This window comes from Pleurotus ostreatus (genome assembly GCF_014466165.1).
Source record: "Pleurotus ostreatus strain PC9 chromosome Unknown scaffold_1, whole genome shotgun sequence".
NCBI classification, from domain to species: Eukaryota; Fungi; Basidiomycota; class Agaricomycetes; order Agaricales; family Pleurotaceae; genus Pleurotus; species Pleurotus ostreatus.
The window spans coordinates 3,110,578-3,128,908 of NW_023503156.1; the positions used below are offsets into that span (position 1 = coordinate 3,110,578).

General features: G+C 50.3%; 6 protein-coding genes across 6 annotated transcripts; 4 read left to right on the forward strand and 2 right to left on the reverse strand.

Moving 5' to 3' along the window:
• Window positions 1-237: 237 nt before the first annotated feature.
• On the forward strand, window positions 238-2,936 carry CDC27 (anaphase-promoting complex subunit cdc27; the record flags this gene model as incomplete). Its single annotated transcript, XM_036770796.1, has 9 exons — window positions 238-457; window positions 508-681; window positions 738-960; window positions 1,009-1,429; window positions 1,498-1,887; window positions 1,944-2,302; window positions 2,367-2,484; window positions 2,537-2,665; window positions 2,721-2,936. The coding sequence occupies 9 exons, from the start codon at window positions 238-240 to the stop codon at window positions 2,934-2,936; spliced, it is 2,250 nt and encodes a 749-aa protein (XP_036636641.1).
• Window positions 2,937-3,509: 573 nt separating this feature from the next.
• Window positions 3,510-4,427, forward strand: PC9H_001146 (uncharacterized protein; the record flags this gene model as incomplete). The annotated part of the gene is made up of 1 exon (XM_036770797.1): window positions 3,510-4,427. The coding sequence occupies one exon, from the start codon at window positions 3,510-3,512 to the stop codon at window positions 4,425-4,427; it is 918 nt and encodes a 305-aa protein (XP_036636642.1).
• Window positions 4,428-6,215: 1,788 nt separating this feature from the next.
• TMA20 (translation machinery-associated protein 20) lies at window positions 6,216-6,946 on the reverse strand (the record flags this gene model as incomplete). Its single annotated transcript, XM_036770798.1, has 4 exons — window positions 6,216-6,508; window positions 6,574-6,671; window positions 6,733-6,885; window positions 6,936-6,946. 4 exons carry the CDS (start codon window positions 6,944-6,946, stop codon window positions 6,216-6,218), a joined length of 555 nt encoding a protein of 184 aa, XP_036636643.1.
• A 292-nt stretch (window positions 6,947-7,238) lies between these two features.
• On the reverse strand, window positions 7,239-11,339 carry CRM1_2 (Karyopherin transporter; the record flags this gene model as incomplete). The annotated part of the gene is made up of 16 exons (XM_036770799.1): window positions 7,239-7,482; window positions 7,546-7,849; window positions 7,903-8,004; window positions 8,063-8,210; window positions 8,274-8,503; window positions 8,559-8,772; window positions 8,836-9,092; window positions 9,148-9,357; window positions 9,418-9,655; window positions 9,725-10,282; window positions 10,338-10,688; window positions 10,750-10,856; window positions 10,905-10,977; window positions 11,036-11,137; window positions 11,193-11,276; window positions 11,334-11,339. The coding sequence occupies 16 exons, from the start codon at window positions 11,337-11,339 to the stop codon at window positions 7,239-7,241; spliced, it is 3,228 nt and encodes a 1,075-aa protein (XP_036636644.1).
• Window positions 11,340-11,630: 291 nt separating this feature from the next.
• Window positions 11,631-12,897, forward strand: PC9H_001149 (uncharacterized protein; the record flags this gene model as incomplete). The annotated part of the gene is made up of 5 exons (XM_036770800.1): window positions 11,631-11,782; window positions 11,835-11,977; window positions 12,030-12,337; window positions 12,388-12,715; window positions 12,773-12,897. The coding sequence occupies 5 exons, from the start codon at window positions 11,631-11,633 to the stop codon at window positions 12,895-12,897; spliced, it is 1,056 nt and encodes a 351-aa protein (XP_036636645.1).
• Window positions 12,898-16,613: 3,716 nt separating this feature from the next.
• On the forward strand, window positions 16,614-18,100 carry PC9H_001150 (uncharacterized protein; the record flags this gene model as incomplete). The annotated part of the gene is made up of 7 exons (XM_036770801.1): window positions 16,614-16,843; window positions 16,902-16,983; window positions 17,044-17,268; window positions 17,321-17,471; window positions 17,527-17,727; window positions 17,785-17,960; window positions 18,008-18,100. The coding sequence occupies 7 exons, from the start codon at window positions 16,614-16,616 to the stop codon at window positions 18,098-18,100; spliced, it is 1,158 nt and encodes a 385-aa protein (XP_036636646.1).
• Between the last annotated feature and the right edge of the window lie 231 nt (window positions 18,101-18,331).

Genomic DNA, 18,331 nt, shown 5'->3' on the forward strand with positions numbered 1-18,331 from the left:
CATCGCCATCGTCGTCCGCGTTCTCCACCGTGAATCTCTGTCTCGCCAGAGGCTCGATATCCTGGAAGCTTTCCGAAGACACCTATGCACTGAACCCAGGTCCTTATGCTACAACACGAGAACATCCATGGTCTCCAGCCACCTCACCTTATTCCCCGAATCCAGGGCCTAGTATGGTCGTGCATCGACGCCGACTTAACAAAGACTGCTGTATTTTATGCTGAGCGGTACTTTCATATGGACGAGAAGAACCACGATGCACGACATCTCTACGCCACTGCGCTTTTTCGCGAGGGTCAAACATATTCTGCGTTGCATCTTGTAAATAGACCGCCGGACGATATATGTTCTGGATGCCTGGAAATCAAGGCGAAATGCTGCACTGCTCTTGGGCGCCATAGGCAGGCCCGAGAAGCGCTAGAGAGGACAGTGGCTGATCCTCGTTATACACCATCCCGTGAGTTTCGTGTTTCTGAATCGAATGTATTCTTGAACGCGCATTATTAGTTGCCACAGGTAGTAGAAGCACGCAGCCCTTCCCTGATGAAGCCGCCCTACATTGCAGAGCTGGGACAATGGCATTGAAGGGCAATCTACCCGAGGAAGCAGTGATTAGCTTCCGTCGGGCATTGGCGCTGAATCCTTTTCTTTGGGAGGCCTTTGAAGGCCTATGCGCTTTGGGTATGAAGTGTTCAAAGTCACGCCGTCTACTCCGTATTAACCACCGACGCCCGCAGGTGCCTCCCCTCATATCGATGAATTATTTCCCCCCCGACCCCAACCTACCCGACGATTTCCAACGGAAGAGCCACAACAACCTAAACCCATAATGCCCACAACTACCGGTGCTGGCTTTTTTACCCCCGGCGCAGAGACGTCGGGCAATCTCTTTCGTTGGGATGTTGGGCAACCGCCAGCCTTCCGAATGGGAGCTGCACCATCTCGGCCGCGGGATTCCATGTTAGTACTTCGTTATTGTCCCTTCGCTCTTATTGATACGCCATATAGCGCCACCAACGAGTCCTCATTTTACCCTGTCGACACGCCATTTCAGCCAATACATCGGATAACACGGTCTCAACCTGTAGTTCCCACTCAACAGCCGCCTATGTCTCGGCCACTCTCGTCTGCGGACGAGACAGGGCCGGTTGCGAAGAAACTGCGGTCAACAAGTCGACAACCGGAGGCTGCAGTGAGGGCTTCGAAGTCAAGCAAGTTGACTGACGATACCTTGAAAAAGGCACGCGTCCGACCGGCCTTGACATTTGCTAACTTCTTCTCATCTTCCGGTCGTACCCAGCCTACGACGTCCTCTAGGACCTCCGCTGCTATCGGAAAGAGCAATCAAGTTGCTGGCCATGGTGGTATACCCACCCGAAGAAGTACGCGCTTGTTAAGCGGTACCTCCACGAAACAGGGACATTCTAAGGTGAATGCATCTTGCCTTGATTAGGTTTCGTCATACAAAGACGCTAGACTCACCCACTTGGATGTCAGACTCTATCGCGCGATCGGCGACGACAGCCTGCACAACAACATGCGAGGTCTGTTGAATCGGAGATAGATGAAGAGACAGTAAACGTGGAAGAAGTCCCCTGTTCGCCTTCACCTTCCCTTCCCCATTCACCGCGGTCTGAGGCCTCTCTAGCATCTAGCACATGGACAGCACACGATCAAGCTACGCAGGAAACATATGAGTCAGACGCCGCTGATCACTTTATCTATGACTTGATGAGACGGTTCGCCATAGCTTGGCGAGCCCTTTCCGTATATGATGTACAGGGGTGCATACATGAGCTCGGACAGCTGCCTCATGGACAACAGCAGTCCCCCGGTGTACTTGCAATGGTCGGCAGGGCAAATTATGAACGGCTAGACTATCCTTCGGTACGTGGAAGCGTCTTCTTTTCATATCTTAATCTAACGGTGACATAAATATGTAGGCAGAGCGAGCCTTCAAAAGTGTCCGAGAGAAACAGCCCTATCGACTATGGGATATGGAAGTGTATTCGACATTGCTTTGGCATTTACAACGAAACGTTGAACTGTCATTCCTCGCGCAAGAACTTCTGAGCATAAACCCTCAATGTTCACAAGCTTGGATTGCGGTGGGAAATTTATTCTCGCTGCAGAGAGAACGCACGCAAGCATTGACCTGCTTCCGTCGAGCGTTGCAGATGGATCCAACGTGTGCTTACGCGTATACGCTGAGTGGTCACGAGTCCATAGACGAGGACGTCAATAAGGCGGTGGGTTTCTTCCAGTCGGCCTTACGTGCTGATCCTCGCCATTACAATGCTTGGTATGTGGCGTGTTTCCCTCGGGGATGACAGCTGGCTTATCGTGTGCCCTATTTTGTTTTCTAGGTATGGACTTGGGACGTGCTACCTGAGAATGAGCAGGATACGGCTCGCGGAGTACCATTTCAGGAAAGCTTCAGAGATCCATCCAAACAACGTGGTGCTCCTTGGTTGCGTGGGTTTGGTGCGTACAAAAACAATATCGGGCTTTGTTGGATTGCTGAGGCATTTCCCAGGCTGTCGAAAGACGAGGAGACCGTGAGGGTGCACTGGCGATCTTTGACCAGGCAATACACCTTTGCCCTGAAAACGCACTTGTTCGTTATCGTCGGGCCAAAATCCTTATCGCAGCGAAGAAGTATCACGTAAGCGCTTTTCCCTCTAAAAGAGCTAGCGACTGACTGCTTCTGGTATCAACAGGCGGCAGCGGAGGATCTGGAAAGCCTGCGGAAGGTTGCGCCAGAAGAAGCGAATGTGATCTACCAGCTTGCGAAGGTATATCGCCTGATGGGGAACGAGCTCAAGTCTGCACAGATGCTAGCGCTGGCACGCGACATTTCGCCCAAGAGCATGCACAAGATTAGCAAGCTTTTGGATACGCTACGTGACGAGGGAGACCAAATGGACGAAGGATGATGGGTAATTGCGTGTGGACGGACAGACTTTATGTCGCATACTCTTGTACATATTTCGTGCGAACCTTGTAATATGAGGACATGAACGAACTGGTTCGGATGCTACTCGGCCGACGATACGCTCGGTTTGCTCGATCGAGTCTGAGTCAAAATGCAAGGAACGCGTATTTGGCTGTATAAAAGGAGAGGCGCTGGCGTCGCTCACCCTTGCCTCCCTCCTCCATCTCCCTCTGTCGCCAACCACCATGTCTGTCTGAGTTCCTCGCTTTTTGCTGCCCTCCTCCTCGTACCCGTCTCGTCCTGCGTCAATATCCTGACCCCCAGGCGGACCCGCTACTCAAGCATGGTTAACAAACTTGCCCGTAAATCCAACAACGGCACCATCCTATTCGAACCATTCATCGTAGACCGTATACACCGTTGAAACCACCACTTGCCCATTCCTGTGCGTATCCAGTCTTCAACAGGCGTCGCGTGCTGTTGCTCACGTTCTGCTCGTTCTTGGATAACCGTCTGCCCCACAGCCCCACCCTTACTCGCACCAACAATTCAACAAATAGCGAGCGTAATAATCATGGCGTCACCAGAACTATCCACCTTAGCCCGTAGCAAGTTGCACTCCTCCGTGAGCGGCAGAGAGAGCTGGAACTTGCACCGCTGGGTACTCCTCAAAAATTCATACCACTCAACCTGTATTCCCAGCACAGCAGCTCGCACCGCAGACATCACCCCTGTAAATATCCCTAATCTTGGTTCAGAGGACGTTGAGGAAGCCGACGACGATGATGACATGGAGGTTGGCGACTCGTTTATGTTTCCGGATGCCGGCAAACTGGGCGAGCCTCGTTCTTCGGACATAAACTCACCCGAATCCCAGTGGTTGGATTCTGTATTAGAGGGTCTCGGCGATGACGACGACGACGAAGATTACACTACTATCGCTTCTATTCGCGTGTCCGACACCGACCTCCCCACCCCTGAGGACGAAGAGCTGCTGCTTAGCCCGCTGTCCCCTGCCTCATCCACCGACGAGCTGCCTGGCGGTCACTCATCATATTTTGCTGATTCCATTCCTGTAACATATCCATACATCATCCCTTACCCCCATTTTCATCCCCCTCTAGTCCATCCTTATCACTTTGAGTCCACCATGCATTCACCCCTATCTTCTATTCCTCGCCCTTATGAAGATCCTCTCCCTTATTATGATACAGACGACGTAGAGAATCTCTCCGTTCCCGACGCCATAGAAGACACCTCTGACGACGAGTCGGATGCTCCATCAACGCCGTCTCTAGGTAGTCGTTCGAGTCTGGTCGATCCAGCCGGAATCCCTCTACCCGGGGAGAATGTCAGACGACCTCGCTCCCACCCTCACGTATATATTGACAACCAAGACTCCTACTTCTATCCCTTTGAACTCGAACCCCTCCCCTTCTCAGACGATCATACTCCCCACCCGCCCCCGTACAGTACTTATCAGGAGTGCTAGCTGCGCTCTTCCTGTCTCTTGATCTTGCTATTTGCTTTTCGCTGCGCATGTTTGCTTCATTCATTCATCTCATCTTGTTAGGCACCAGCTGGCGCCACATGTCTATTACTGCTATGTTACTAGTCATTGCGATAAACATATGCTCGTATTGTTGCCGATGCCAAGTGACTGACAGGGTCTCGACAAATGGTACGATTCCTTCCGACGCTATCCGTAGTCGGCCGACGCACCCACGGTGCCATATTTACGCCGCGGAAGAGTGGTCACCCTCCCCGGACGTCACGGTTACTTTAGCTAACTCCGTGAACCAAGTAGGTTCTGGAATGGCGTCCCGGGGAACGAACTGAACCGATGTGTTGTTAAAGGCCGTTGGCCACGAAATTGATGCAGGGATTGTATGAGAGACCAGGATAGGGTCTATAACCGATAGGAAGAGAATGGAAGATATCGCGCGTGAGAGGACAACACGGGGGAGCAATGATGGGTTTCAGTGACGAGCAGCATCGAACAAACAATGGACATACAGACCTATTCTCAGCACGCAGGGAGCGTGTTCTTCGAGGTCTCGCCGTGATTTGCTAGAAAAAATAGGATGAGCGTAGGAGTAATCAACGGGAGCCGAGGTAGCAGGCCAATAAGAGAAGGTCAGCTCACTTTTGAATGTAATCAGAAAGGTTGTTGGCTACTAGAACCAGGCGTGCAAGGCGCTGGGGGGTCCAGTTCGCTCGGAGGATATTCTCGTACAAGCTCAGGTCACAATGAGGCATGAAGAATAAGGTAGGACCCTCCGCAGGATAGTCACCGTTCTGGGGAGAACAAAAAATACAGTTCAGGGGTTTATGTCAACGGGTGAGTCAAACGGAGGAAGACTTGCCCTATTCTCTGATAAGACATCGAATTTGTACGCCACGAAGAGCTCCTTGTCTGCTTCCGTGAAGACAGGATCATATAAGGAGACCTTCTCTGGACTCTGCCGGCTGTCTCAAAAAAAGTTCACCCACTAAGGTAAAATTTGACAGCACGCACAATGTTGCAACAATGGCAAAGTTGGAGGAGAAATCCCAGCTGTGCGATGGCATCACGAGACGACGAAGGGCTTCCAAGGCCAAGACAAACGACAGCTGGTGAGGTAATTTGCCTCGCAGCCAGCGCATCAAGGATCAGACCTGGAGAAGGACCCTGGGACGTTATCACACTACGAAAATGGAATATTGCATAGAGGAATGGGAGAAAACAAACATTTAGCTTGCGTGAACCAGGCGGACTCGGAATTGTCGAGTTCTGAGCGAACACGCTGCAGCGCTTCAGCCGTGGAATGAGGCTTATGCTTCCTTCGTTTCCTGTGTGAAGCGGTAATGAACTCTGAGTATCGAAATTGGTTCGAGGAAGTAGCCATCTTGCTCGCAGCCTCGTGTTCACGCGAGTCAACCGAGCAGTATAGCAGCCGAGGCAAACAGGGGCAAGCAAGCTCCTATTCTACAGCCCATCCCTCTCCTGGTACCGGGCCCACCGCAGAGAAGCGGCGTTAACAATCCCCGCTGATCATCAATCTCCGTCGTCTTTAACACCCCGCAAGTGCGGGGCTCCCATTGAATATGTCCATATGAAATCTGCATTTCGCAGGCATGTTCTAGGGTGGTGCCCTTTACCGACTAAACATGTGGATTAAGAGCTGTAATACAAACCCAGCATCATTAAGGGTGCACAAAGGACCTAAGCGCTAGAAAGCTACCCCTTGACTGATAACCAGGACGAACCAGGAGCGAACTCTGCCATAGGTTGATCCCTTCACAGGCTTTGCAGCGCCCACAGGTCATCCCCGAGATACGTCACGACTTCGACCCCAACGCCTTTATTTATCTTTCGGATGTCTTCCGTGGCCAGCTTCGTAATGCCTATACCCACAGCATGCTCCTTGCCCTCGGCATGGATGGTCACCGGCGACCCAGCCGGGAGAGCCTCATCAGGCGGAGGCAGATATCCTCCCTTGGAAGTGAACCCAGGACACATCATGTGTGCGCCCCCAAGGAGAAACCTGATAGCACCTCGATCTACCTTAACCATCGGTAGAATATACGGATCTGCAATGAAGCGATGTGGATGTGTCAAGGCGTACCCACTGCTACCGAAGGTGAACCGTACGTACATTTGTGGATGACACGCAAGGTCGGGTAGAAGGGGCCGTCAAAGTGCTGGAACGCTAGTGGCTCCCCGTTCACCGTGTATATGGACACATGCTCTCTGCTAAGATGGAATGCACCAGCTAATCAGCTTTGGCGACTAAGTTAATGAACGGGCCACTGACCATTTTACGTGTACCAGGCCCTCTTTCTTTGGCCATATAGCTTCCAGAGTCTCTGGTTCAATCTTCCACTGCGAAAGGAGGGCCGATCGGATAGATCGCTGCACCGAAGTCTTGACTGGCGTATGCCCAGCGATATCAGTGGATGGCTGGAACCTGTCTCAATATCAATTTCGACCATCGAGAACACGTAAGACCGTGCCTACTTTTTGAACATGAGTGGTGGTGGTTGGGTGTCGCGGCTGTAGCCGATCACCAGTGTTGCTGGTTCAGTAGTTGGAAAGATAAAAGAGGATCGCCGCCTTCTCAGGGGGCCCGATCAACATAATCATCGACATTGTATATTCCAGATCGATGCAAATTGTCTACGTTACAATACGATAAGCTCCAGATAATACACAAAACTTCACAGCAAAAAGCTAATGCCTGCATCGATAGCAAATATGTGGGGTCAGAGCCGATTAGGGATGAGGGACTGCAGTACAAATACAGAGATCGGCAGATTACATTCATATATCCTCGTCTTTGTCTTCTAACTGCGAAGGCTTGAGCATACCAGGGATGCGCATAGCGGCTGAACGTTCTTCTTCTGCCTTCCTTCGAGCTTCCGCCTCCTTCTCTTCCAGGAATAGCTCGGTATTGTCTCCAGAGAATTCCTTAAGCTGGATGAGGAAGTCACGTAGAGCGAGCTTGAAGCGATTAATATCATTGTGATGCTCGGCAAGTGCTGAAACGAAAGCTTGAACTTGTATTCTGGATGAATGCAGAAAGGCACGCATGAGCTTCACACGACATGGTCGAATCGAAGTTACATACGGTTGGACATGAGGGAAAGCACCGCTCAGCAAGTTGGCGGTGTATTCCCGCAGGAACACAAGGTTGGTGATGTTTGGGTTTGGCAAGGAAGCAGGATCAAACAGCGGCGTTTTGATCTCCCCACTTTCTACAAGGTTAAACATACGAGCCAGCAACAAGCTTTGGAGCTTGAAGCCGCTCTTGTGGTCCGTGTCCGTGAGGACGAAGAAGATATCCTGAACGATACTCAAGAAGTACTGCTGGAAGAATGCGTTGCTGACGGCTTCATCCGCGCCGGCAAAGTTGTTGATCACTTCGATGCAGACTGATGGAGAAAGTCGTCAGGTAAGCTGCAAAGGTACCAATAGGAACACTCACTGTTCAGGCCTATATCTGCGATATCTCGCATCGTGTGTTTGATCGCCCATATAATGCTGTCCATGAATAGCTTGAATTGAGGCGGAGGAATGGAGAGTAGCGCTGAGGTCATATGAGCACATGGCGAGTACCTGGAGTCAATATGAATGATATCACGAACCAGGGAAGCAGTTGAGGTTGATTGCGCGCAGCAGCTTGAAGAACCCAACACGATGTTCTGGGAATTCGGCGAAATCTTGGTTGATCATATTCAACGTGGGTTCGAAGACCGCGTCCAGAATAGCAGGCACTTGAGGAGTCAATAGAGGCTAGGCGTGCCAATGAATCGGGTCAGCGTCTTCCCAGATGCGAACAAGGAAGAACCTCCTCACCCCTAGTCGACTGGTAATTGTCGCCATTACGTTCAGGACCTCGGCGTCTCTAGCTGCGGGGACATTGTGGTTATAGTCGCCAAGAATAGCATCAAGAAGTGGCGGAATAAAGTTGGCGTTGACGGCCTCAAGGTCTTCCGCTTTCTTTATATATGTTTCCATGAACCTCAGGATTTCCTTTTTCACCGTTCGCAGTTGTCGGACTTTGGGTGTTTTCGTAGTAATGAGGCCTGAACCGCCTTATCAGCGATCTGTCATACAATCAAAGGGCTGACTGTTCTTTACCGTCTTTGGCGACTGACTCGCTGATGATACCGCTAACGGCCTTGTATAGGCCCAGCATATCCAAGAAGACGCGGCCTATCTGCGGGAGGTAGAAACTACCTATTGACGTACATGCCGAGACGTTGGTCTTCAGGACGTTAGAGAGGATTTTAATGTTGTCCGAACTGGAGAGAACGTCCATATTCTGCGCTGCTTGTGCCATCAACGAATCCCACTATGCGTCAATTAAGATTGGGTGTGAACACACGTGCGGATAAAACGAAGGCGAGCCACGTACTGCGTTATTGGGCAGTTCCATCAGTTTGGCTATCAGCTTTTCTTGTTGCGGTTTGTTCGGTGTAGCAGAGATCATGTATCCGACGGCCTCGTAGAAGGTGTGAACCTGCTGCGCTGAGAGGTCGACCGTTATGCGATGCAAAGATCGCAGTATTTCATCAACGAATGGTTCTTGCTCGCCAGACTGTTGCATGACAAAATGCCGCCTGCACTTCTGCGCGATCTTGATAAATGTATCGCAGGCCATGTCTTGTACACCTAGATAAATCCAACTTGTCAGCTAGGCTCACGGTGGGATACGAAGGACATTGACCTTCGTGGGTCTCATGCATGAACTCAAATAGCTTATTGACGACCGTCTTCAAGAATTTCCAGTGTGCCTTCAGGAAACGGGGGTACTGGCCAACGATATACATTATATCCGATGCCACCACGGCTTTATTGTCCTTGCCGCGCTTGATCTCGCAAAGGCCCAAAAGGTCTTTGATGACCGTCACCAAAAACCGCTTCTCAGTTTCCTCATCTACAAATTTGAGTCGGAATACTAAATTGCAGGAGAAGAGTTCACAAGGAAATAACGTACTCATAGCACCAGATATTGAACCGATAGCCCAGCATAGCGTGTTGAGGTTGTTCCATGACCATTCTGAGCCGTCCACTTGCTTCGCCAGCTTCTCGGTCATCATTGCCTCGGTGTCCGCGACGTCCAGATGCGTGAGGAACACAAGCAACTCCCTCATCGACTTGTATAGCACGATAGTGTCACTTTCCTTCATGAACTCTCGTACTATCTCACCCTCTTCATTCTCCACGATAAGCACCTAATAAGGAGGCGAAATAAGTGAATCGACTTCGTGATGAATCCTCGGAGAATTCTGAGACGAACTTACTTCCTCTGGCTTGACCATTCGCTCAATGACGACCAATCGCAGGTTTGATAATACGTCGGAGTAGATGTTCTTTCTCAGCGACATACCGTTGAGCACCCCTGCGCTTCCGCCGGGGCCCAAGCTCAATCCCATTAGCAAACCAGACTCTCCAATTGGCAGGCTCTGGATTTCGTCATACAACTCCGTAACAAGCTTCAGCCAATACTCCAGGCAAATTTTGAAGATCTCGCGTTCGTCCACTTGCGATATCTTCACCATGTACAGATGGGCATTGAGGAGTACATCGCGGTTGGATTCGGTCTCGACGGCGCGGAGGTGGGTGGAGAGGAAATTGCAGAGGAAGAGGGCGAGGTTGAGGACGAGTTCTTGGCCGGAATCCCCGGCGTTGGCATACGCTTGCGCGATATTGGTGCTCGGAGGAATCATTCGGTTGACGGACGTCATAACCATCGCGAATAATATGACGAATTTGGGGTCGTATTCTGGGCCCACGTTGAGTGCTGCAATCTCTGCCAGACACTTGAGTGTAACATTTCGAAATTCAGGCGCTTCAAGAAACTATTGCGAAGGGGAATGAGGCTATAACGATTTCTGTCGCGGATGTGCAACTTACACGGTTCAGAAGCAAGTCGATAACGGTTGTTTCAAAAATATAACCGAGGGGTATCCAGTTCAAGAATCTCAGCAAAGTCTCTAGCGTGGCTCTAATCAAGGACGTCTTGCTAGCCTCCTCTAGAACTTCTGAGCAGAGTTTAAAGATCTCAGAGAACTCCCCGCACATCTGGTTCTTCAAGTTCTTGATCTTGTTCTGCGTCATCTGCTCCGCCGAAAAGTCGAAGATTTCCTCAGACAGCAGCTTCAGAATGATCATGTTATTCTCGCACAGCGAGAGGTTTGTCTTCGATGACTCAACCAGCTCGGTTATGAAGTTTGGCCAGTTGTGCGGCCACTCTTGCTTCAGTATCTGAGTAGTACATCCCAGTTTGAGAATCGCGAGAATGTGGGGAGGCGGAGTAAAGGTTTACCTGGACCAAGGCAAGGTTAAGTTTATTGAGGTATGTTTTCTCCTTGCGCATGGTTGTTTCGTCAGATGCTACCTTCACGGTTACACCGACAATGAAGTTTCGAATTCCTGGGAAACAGGTTAGAACGCACTAGGTATCGTAGATTAATGACGCACCCTGGCGTTGCCCATCCGGCAGGGATTTCCATCGGGTGTTGATGACCTTCTCAAGGATCTGCAGCCCGATGAACTAGGACGTAAAGCGACTAGTAAGTACACCGAACACGGGATTGCGCAAGCTGACGTACCTTGCTCTGAGGGAATGACGATCCCTCCATAATATCCGGTACTCTCATCCACGCATCGGCGTGCTCCTGGAACTGCGTCAACACCTGCTGAGCCATTTGTTGCTGTAGCGATTGATTAGATTACGGTTCTGCACAAGCGTCGGGTAAGTGATCTCACTTCTTGTCCAGATGAAGTGTAGAAGGCCATGACGACCTTGTCCATTAGGCCGACATCGAATTCGCTGCTGAAATCAAGCAAGCCCTATTGTCCGGGTCGTCAGCTGTAGGCTGTTTGCTGAGCGCATGAATGGCGACGGACCTCCATGATGGGCTCCTCAAATTAATGGTTTCGAACGTAAGGTAACGGTTGGCACGTCGGCGGTATAAAGAGGAGCAGCGGTTGTCGCTGGAAGTGGTGAGTAAGTAAGTAGCAACTCAGCGGGGAGATACATTCTCAACAGTGCCTTCCAATTATAGTAATCTGATTTCTCAGCTAGCGGTTCACGTGCCGAACCCTATCCCAAGGTTAGGGTTATATCAAGCTCACCATGTTCATTGTTTGTGCCATGTTGGATGGAAACTATGCGGAGATATATGATGGCGCCGTATCTTCGAAATGCCCACACCGAAGACGCAAAGAGCTTGGGTCTCACTGCAGCGAGGCCATCCCTCGCGCTCTCTCAGTTTGAAATCAGACTGGCCGGTGGCTGGCGAGCTCAAGAAGGACGATGTACTGGTCAGGATACAGGCAGCAGCGCTCAACCCAGTGTACGGATTTAGGCTCTATTGTTGAATCTGCTCGAACTCACGCGAAATCTAGCGGCTACAAGATGATGCGCCTGTTGCCGAACTTTATGGCGGGGAGGCCACTTGTCGTTGAGCACGACTTTGCAGGCGTCGTGGAAGACGGAAATGACACCGAGTTCAAGGCAGGCGATCCCGTTTTTGGTTTCATACACGTCTGTGGGTACTCAATACGTTGTCGGCACCTCCTCTGTCTCATGCCATATCCCAGTCGACAATCAGAAGTCCAGGCAGGGCAGTCTGTCAGAATATGCAGTTGTTCCTGCAGCTGCGGTTGCTCTTCGTCCACCTACAATCGACGTTGCTAACGCGGCTGGTATCGCTCTGGCCGGACTAACAGCCTATCAGGCACTTTTCAAGGATGCTGGTCTGGAGCCTGGTCAGAAAGTCTTTATCAACGGCGGGAGCACCGCTGTCGGCTTATTTGCAATTCAAATCGCAAAGGCTCATGGCATGACCGTGGTGGCGAGTGCATCTTCCAGGAACGAAGGGCTCGTGAAGGAGATGGGGGCCGACGAGGTCAGTAATCGCGATAAAGGACATCTTCACATTCAATCTAAACTGTGCAGTTCATTGACTATACAAAAGAACCATTACACCAATATCTGGCGTCACATCCGCCTGAGCCCAAATTTCATGCCATCATCGACGCCTTCGGACTATCGGACCCCTCTCTTTATACCCACAGCCCTCAATACCTTGCACCTCAAGGAGTCTTTGTCACGACTGGTCCATTTCCCCATAGCACCACTATAAGCGAGTTTTTTAACGCCTTCTTGACCATTGTCGCCACCGCTAGACCGGTTTGGCTGGGTGGAGTCAATAGGAAATACAAGCTCGCTGCTGTCATGGTTGACAAAGCAGACTTGAATGCCCTCAGCCAACTCATAGCAGAAGGTGGGCAGTTGCAAGACCTATACAGACATGGCCGTCTTACATCTTGTTTTGTTTCAGGAAAGCTGAAGGGTGTAGTCGACTCAATTTACCCCATAGAAGATGCCCTGAAGGGGTACGAACGGTTGATGACATCGAGGGCTGCCGGGAAAGTGGTGATCAAAATCGACCCGAGTGTGCAATGAATTGATGATATACGTAGGAAGATCTTGAAGCTACTTTGTTCTGGATCTTTGTACAATAACTGAACTTGCCAATGGACGCGTTCCCATCTGTACACATATCTGCTTAAAAGTGGATAAATCAGATAAAGCGAGTCCTCTATTTGTGTTGCTATAGGTACTAAATACAGATTGAAAACGAATGTCAATTATGTGAATATATGTGCGTGTATGGATTAGATAGATAGACACGCTCTTTCTCAGCAGCGGGTAAGACACAGTCTGAACAGCGGTGTGCAGGGTATCATACCATATCTACCAAGGTCAAGACAAGGCTTCGAACCAAGGAAAATCAAGGAATGCTGGACGAGCAGTAGTTTTCAGTCAGAGAAAGTCCTCTCACATTCTAAAGTTAAGGCAGCCAACGTACGAACATCTTTGGATAGACGATGCTGATAACGAACGAAGGCTATTCATGTTCTGTGAATGCCTGTGATGAGTGAAACGAGTGGAGAAAAGGGAGACGAACATACGCAGCAATAGCCTTATGAACGAAGCCTTGACGTCGACCATAGTCTACGCCGTTGCGAGGCTGGCGTAATGCAACCTGCCCACGAGGGCCCTACACATTTCTATAAGCGATGATTTAGATGGAGTAGAATATCAGTAGCTACTTGGTAAGCAGGCGGCTCGTCTCGCTCATCGATAGTTTGCTAATTTGGTTGGATGTTGGTGTTGGTATTGTCAACAAGCTATGATGAAATCAACTTACCATTAGAGGATCACTGACAACGCGCTCGGTATAGCAGGGGTATGGATGATACCGCGAAAAGACTTTCGAACGCGTAGAAGACCGTAATTGCGACAGGGAGTACGATTCGAGAACCTGTGCGATGGATGGCGCGTACATGTGACTGCCTCCATTGCGCGAGCGGGGAAATATTGAGGGCATTGCCATTTGCGAAGAGGACGAAGGGAGGAAAGGAGCGCAGGGTAGTGGTCGAGGTAGAAAAGAAAGGAGACAGGGTCCTGGGCCGCCGTTTTCCTAGATTGTTCACTGGGCAGTTGCCGGCAAAATGGCCAAATTGAGTCAACAGAAGACTCGTGTTCCCCGATTTTGGAACCTTCCAAGCTCCAGCTCCCGGCACATCATATCCAAGTCCGCAAATGAAATCGACCCATCGGCTCCCCTCCTTCACGACAGCACGATAGAAGACGCACTGACGCCCTAGCTACCGCGCTGAGTGAAGCCAGGCATTTGTTTTGAGACGCGACTGGCGAGGCAGCACGTAGCTTTAACTCTATACTTCAAAGATCCTCAGCCTTCAGGCCTTCAGGGTGGCTTCCCGAAGCCCTTTGCCCACCCTTCTAGAACTCTTGCTCGAGTCATTTGCCCATGGAAACAGAAGCGGAGCGGCTCCCGAACACCGTGCCGCCGTTGGCCAGAATAGGTAAGCGCGCCGGGAGCTGTCACATATTGTGACAGTCATAAGACGCGTCGCGTTTGATTGAAAGTGAGTTCATTATGCCCACCCACCAACAAAGGATATTGACCTGCTGAATTCTAGTCAAAAGTGTATCAAACACGTTCTGAGGTGTCGCCTACCTCAGGAGACGTTCTGCAAGTTGCCGCTTGCTTCAACTTTGGTCGCCGACATCTGCTGGAGTGAAGACATAACGTTTCCGGCCTCGTCCTTTCCACAATACTCGACAATGAAGCATGAAGATCAAGGCGACTAAGGCGAACCATCAAATCTGTGAGACTCGGTCGCCTAATGTTTGACTCGAAGATTATTTGAAGATGCTCGTTTGGGCGAAACTTGAAGCTCGAGACCAGGCCGTTGAACTGGTTCCCGTCGAGAGCTAACAAGCCGGTACACCTGTTCTAGTGCCGGAGAGACAGTCGGCATTCTGGCAGAAAATTAGCAAGAGATGACTCGAACAGCTGCGCGAACAAACTGGAATAAACGTACCTCGCTCTCGACGGACTTCATAGTCTTCGAAACCCCTTATCCACCGCCGTGCTATTGGAGGATCCTTACTACTTGTACTGGTCCCAAGGAATGAAGAACTACGACAGATATCTTGTGAGAGTTGAGTTGGTGCTTCAAGCCATCAAGCTTCAAGCTTCAAGGATCGACGCGATTCAAGACTGCGGTCAGTGTGCATCCAAGGACAAGAATCAAAATATCCGTACAAGCATCGACAGCCAGCAGCAGCAAATCCTCCAAGTCCGCCCTAATATTCGACCGTAGAAAAGTGGTGTCCGCCGTCAGGAATCGTGATTCAAGATTTATTCAAGAAATCGATGGATTGTGTGACGATTTTCGAGGAATGACCCCGTCGACCTTCATGCATGAAACGATTCCAGCAAGTCTTCGAAGAGATTTTGGGAATAACTGTGGTTGTGGTAAGACCCATACAAACAACTTGCAACTCAGTGTGGCAATTTCCCCCCAAGTCCGCTCGTTCTCCTTTCCACCACAGTCACCCCCTGCAAGCCTCTGCAAGCCTCTGCAATCTCGTCGCCTACTCAAGTGCCCGTGGTAAGGCCTTGCATGCATGAAACGGTCTGAGGCCAACAAGGCTGCGACCGCGATTTTATTTTCGATTCTTCTGCAGGAGCTGCAGGTGAGAGGGGTCGAAAACCCTCTTTCTGTCGTACCCGGGGATTATTTAACCGTTGAATTTTGTAGACGACGCACCGATGCGCTCCAGAAGGCTCGAGACCAAGCCGTTGCGCGTTGGCTGCGTCGAGGACAGCTTTATACTCGCTCTTCAGCCTCTTCCTGAAAGGCACCTTGTTCTGGATCCACGACGACGACGACGAAGCTCGCTACCCATCGGATAAATACCTCAATACCTGGGCGGGTTACGACCTCTGAAGACATTTTCCGTCCCAACACCGTCTGTCTCGTCGAAGTTCCGCTTGTCCGATTCCACGCTCCTTGATTACCTTGGTTTTTTCTGACATCAGGCGCTGCTTTCTCTCCCCTGCCACACTTCAGATTCTGCCAGAGCGCTGCATAATATCGATCCTTGCTTTACATCGGCCCCACGTTTATCAGACATCTTTTGACCCTGAGTTCTATGGTGCGATGATCATACTCGTACCCGAATAACAGCCATGTAACGACGTGCCTGCGTCCTCCCGAATGCATCCGCATTTATCCCTCAGTTGTAGTTCAAAATATCTGCCGCTGCATGAAGCATCTATGTGAAGGGTTTTGTTGACATTTCCAACGGAATCTAATCCCTTTGATTCAACCCAACCGAGCCCGTAGCATCGCCCATTCTTTGTGCTATATTCCATGTTCCTATCAACATTCGGATCGCAGTGTTCATGCAGCAGCGTCTGGCTTCAAAAGTGGCGATTATCGTAGAGGATTTCACCCTCGGCGCCTCTCGTTTGACTCTATATTCTATATTTAGACATCCAAGTACGAGTCCAACGCCGCCCCGAGTCGTTGCATCGGGCTTCTTTCCGTTCAGTCGCGCCTCCAAGGAGGTGCCAGAAACACAACGCGGCAGCTCCAGCGTGGTGAGGACTACTCCAAGGACCAGTATACATGCAGGACGGGGTAAATACGAGAAGCCCCACGAAGCCCGCTAGGAAGCAGACCGAGGTATGATGCACAACGTGCTGTCCTCGGCACTCCAAACGCCGAACAATGTCCCCCCTCCGCCCAATCTTCAGAGTATCCCATATTCGCAGCCTTTCATCCAGCAGACATCCTGCCATGTCGAAATTATTCACGCCTGCGCCTCCTCCCCCATCCAAGCTCGGCCGGTACAGGGTCTTGTCCCCGAAGGCGGGCATCTATGTCTCCCCCCTTGCTTTGGGCGCCATGAGCATTGGAGACAAATGGGACAGCATCGGGTTGGGAGCTATGAACAAAGAATCGAGTTTTGAACTCCTGGATGCTTATTACGACAATGGAGGGAACTTCATCGATACGTCTAGTAACTAGTAAGTTAAAGTACATATCCCTCTTGGGATCGAAAGAGGGTCACGCGTTGGTGTGTAGTCAGGACGAGACATCTGAGCAGTTCATCGGTGAATGGGCCGAAAAGCGCGGTATACGCGATCAGCTAGTAATTGCGACCAAGGTGATAGTGGAATTGTACATACTGTTCCAGATCCACTTACATTTATATTTATTTCTCTAGTACTCCATGAACTACAAACGCACAGACCCAAACGCGAAAATTGCAGTAAACTATGTCGGAAATCACCTAAAGAATATGCTACTCAGCGTCGAAGCCAGCCTGAAGAAGTTACGTACGACATACATCGACATTCTCTACGTTCACTGGTGGGGATACGACACTTCGATCGAAGAGGTAATGAATGGCCTACATACTTTGGTGTCCCAAAGTAAGGTCCTCTATCTGGTATGTTCTCTTTTACTGGGGAACATTTCTCCAGCCTCTGATATCTCCTCAGGGTGCTTCGAACGTGCCTGCGTGGGTAGTAGCGACAGCAAACCAGTATGCTCGCGATCATGGAAAAACACCCTTCTCCGTGTATCAAGGAAGCTGGAGTATCATAGAGCGTTCATTTGAACGCGACATAATCCCCATGGCACGTAAAGAAGGTATGCACACGAATTCGCACTGCATCGTAATGGTCGTACTAATTCAAACTTGAAGGCCTTGCATTGGTGCCTTGGGGTGTGCTTGCAGGCGGCAAGCTCCGCACAGACGCGGAAGAACAACGCAGGAAGGAGTCAGGCGAGAAAGGACGTGAACTAAGGACAAATTTGAGCTGGAAGCGAACAGAAAGCGAAGCCAAGATATCCCGTGCGCTGGAAAAGGTTGCTAGCGAGGTCGGCGCGAAAAGCATCACTGCTGGTGGGTAGCATACGGTGCTGATCACCGTTTTGTGCGTATCTGACTTTGCCATTCTAGTTGCGATTGCGTATGTGATGCAAAAGACGACGCATGTCGTTCCCCTCATTGGCGGCCGTAAAGTCGAGCACCTCCTAGCTAACCTCGAAGCACTAGACATCTCCCTCAGCAAAGAGCAAGTAGAGTATATCGAAGGCATTCTGCCCTTCGAGCGTGGTTTCCCATACACTGTCATTGTAGGTGTGAAGTTACAATTGAAATGCATGTACTCACGGGGTTGCAGGGAGACGAAACGACATATACGTCGTTCGTAAATAGTGTTGCCACCATTGACAGGCAACCTCTACCAGAGCCCATAACGCCAAAAACGCAGTGATGAGCAGACGGAAGATGAATCGACTAGTTCGTTCATATACATCGATTAGATAGTTACAGTTTCTATCTGTATCCCCTAATTAGAATCCACCGACTGGATGAGACAAGCTTTCTGCTTAGTTGTTCCGAGTACTAAATACATTTCGAACGGAGGTGATTATGAGTATATGTTTATTTGGTGGTACCGTTGTCCGGCACCTTGGGGGCTAGGTATCGCAGGCAAGGGTTATAT